Source organism: Parus major, unplaced genomic scaffold (genome assembly GCF_001522545.3).
Source record: "Parus major isolate Abel unplaced genomic scaffold, Parus_major1.1 Scaffold1170, whole genome shotgun sequence".
In the NCBI taxonomy this organism is placed as follows: Eukaryota; Metazoa; Chordata; class Aves; order Passeriformes; family Paridae; genus Parus; species Parus major.
The window spans coordinates 1-1,887 of NW_015380030.1; the positions used below are offsets into that span (position 1 = coordinate 1).

Consider the following 1,887-nt stretch of genomic DNA (forward strand, 5'->3'; position numbering starts at 1 on the left):
GTGTTTTCCTGCCTGCAGGAAGGCGAATCCTCCGTGAATGAGAATTGCACTCGCCGGTGCCGGTGCGAAGCCAAAGGCCAGATGGTTTGCTCTGCCTTGTCCTGTGGCGAGGACGAGGTCTGCAAGATCCAGGATGGCCAGAGGGGCTGTTACCCAGCCAGCACTGCCGTCTGCCACATCTACGGTGACCCACATTACAGCACCTTTGATGGGAAGCTCCATCACTTCCAGGGCTCCTGCAACTACACAGTGGTGACGGGCTGTGACAATTCCTCCCTTGGCTTCAGCGTCACCACCCGCAACAAACATCGCAGCAGCCGGAGCTGGACAGCTCTGAACTCTGTGGCACTGTCCCTCAAGGGCCTCCACATTGCACTGCGCGAGCACAAGGCAGTCTACGTAAGCCTCTCATGTTTATACCCGGGAACAACAGACACACTGGACACCCTGAAAGCACCCCTCTGTCCCCAGGGACAGCTTGCTACTCCCTGAGCCTGCTGCGTGCTCACAGAAGAGCATGGCAGGGCTCTGAATGGGCCATATTTGGCTGCTTATGCAGACTCAGATCCTTGGTTTCTTTCCTGAGTTTTCACTGAGCCATTGGGACAGTTGCTGCTGCCCCCAGGCAGCGGGCTTGGCCAGGGCAGGGTTTCTCACACCAGCAGTGCTTCTGGCTCACTGGCACTACCCCAGAGAGGAGCCGTGACCTCTCAGTGGAGGGCACCTCTTTATGCTTCTGTCTCTCTCTGTCCCCCTTCTCCAGATCAATGGTGCTCTGGTCTCCCTGCCTGCTTCTCCCACCCCCGGTGTGACCGTTTCCCTGAGCGGCTCCTACGTGCGGGTTGCTACCAAGCTGGGCCTGCAGCTGCAGTTCAATGGGGACCACGAGCTCCTAGTGAAGGTGTCGGAGAAGTACAAGGGCAAGCTCTGTGGGCTGTGTGGGACGTACACTGGGAGCCAGCAGGATGACTTCATGCGACCCGATGGGGTGGTTGTACCCGACTTCAACGACTTTGGAGCCAGCTGGATGGTGCCGGATGATGAGTGGCCGTGAGTCCTTGTTCCCTCATGCAGATGAAGGACAGCAGAGAGCGTGGAAGAGGGGAGCTGAGGGAGGGTTGGTGATGGTAAGCAAGGGGCAAGTGAGCAGAGGCTGTTGCTGACCCCAGGAAGAGTGGGCTGAGCCTGGGCAGGATGCTTTTCCCAGTCTGTTTGGATCCCAACTGCCTCAGTTGTTTCTTTCTGTCCACCTGAAAGCAGGGAGGGCAATGGTGCCTGTGGGCCATGTGTTCCAGCCTTTCAAGAGACAGCCATGGGGGGCCTGTCTTAGGGAGTGATCTGGACTGCAGAAGCTGAGGTTATGGGTGCGGAGGAGACCAGGAAATGCAGAGGCTGCTTTCAACAGGCTGTAGGGAACTCAGGGCTGTCTGTCTGCTTTGTAGGTGTGACCCAACTATCAGCCCACCTCCATCCTGCTCCCCTGCTGAAGAGGAGGCAGCTAACAAGCAGTGTTCAATCCTCACACACCTCGGTGGCCCGTTCCAGCCATGCCATGCAGTTCTGCCACCCAAGACATACTTGGAGAGCTGTGTCTATGACCAGTGTGCCACGGGTGGCAGCACGGAGCAGCTCTGCAATGACCTGGGGGCCTATGCTGCAGCCTGTGCTGAGGCAGGGGTTGCTCTGGGAGACTGGAGTGCTGGCACTGTCTGTGGTAAGTTTTCTCTTGACCTCCTTTGATTTCCTTGAATCTCAGAGGCAAGGAATGGGGCAGTACGTGGCGGCAGAGATTTCCCATAACTATGTAGCCCATAACTAGCCACTCTGGTGGGCCAGCCCTTGCATGAAGAAACTCTTCTGGACACGTGGAATCCCTTTCCCACACTT

At 57.3% G+C, this 1,887-nt stretch overlaps 1 protein-coding gene across 1 annotated transcript; it reads left to right on the top strand.

Annotated features, from left to right (window-relative positions):
- Positions 1-24: 24 nt before the first annotated feature.
- On the top strand, positions 25-1,714 carry LOC107199583 (kielin/chordin-like protein; the record flags this gene model as incomplete). The annotated part of the gene is made up of 3 exons (XM_015616902.1): positions 25-399; positions 764-1,050; positions 1,443-1,714. Coding segments are annotated over exons 1-3 (877 nt in total), but the record flags the coding sequence as incomplete, so codon positions are not given.
- Between the last annotated feature and the right edge of the window lie 173 nt (positions 1,715-1,887).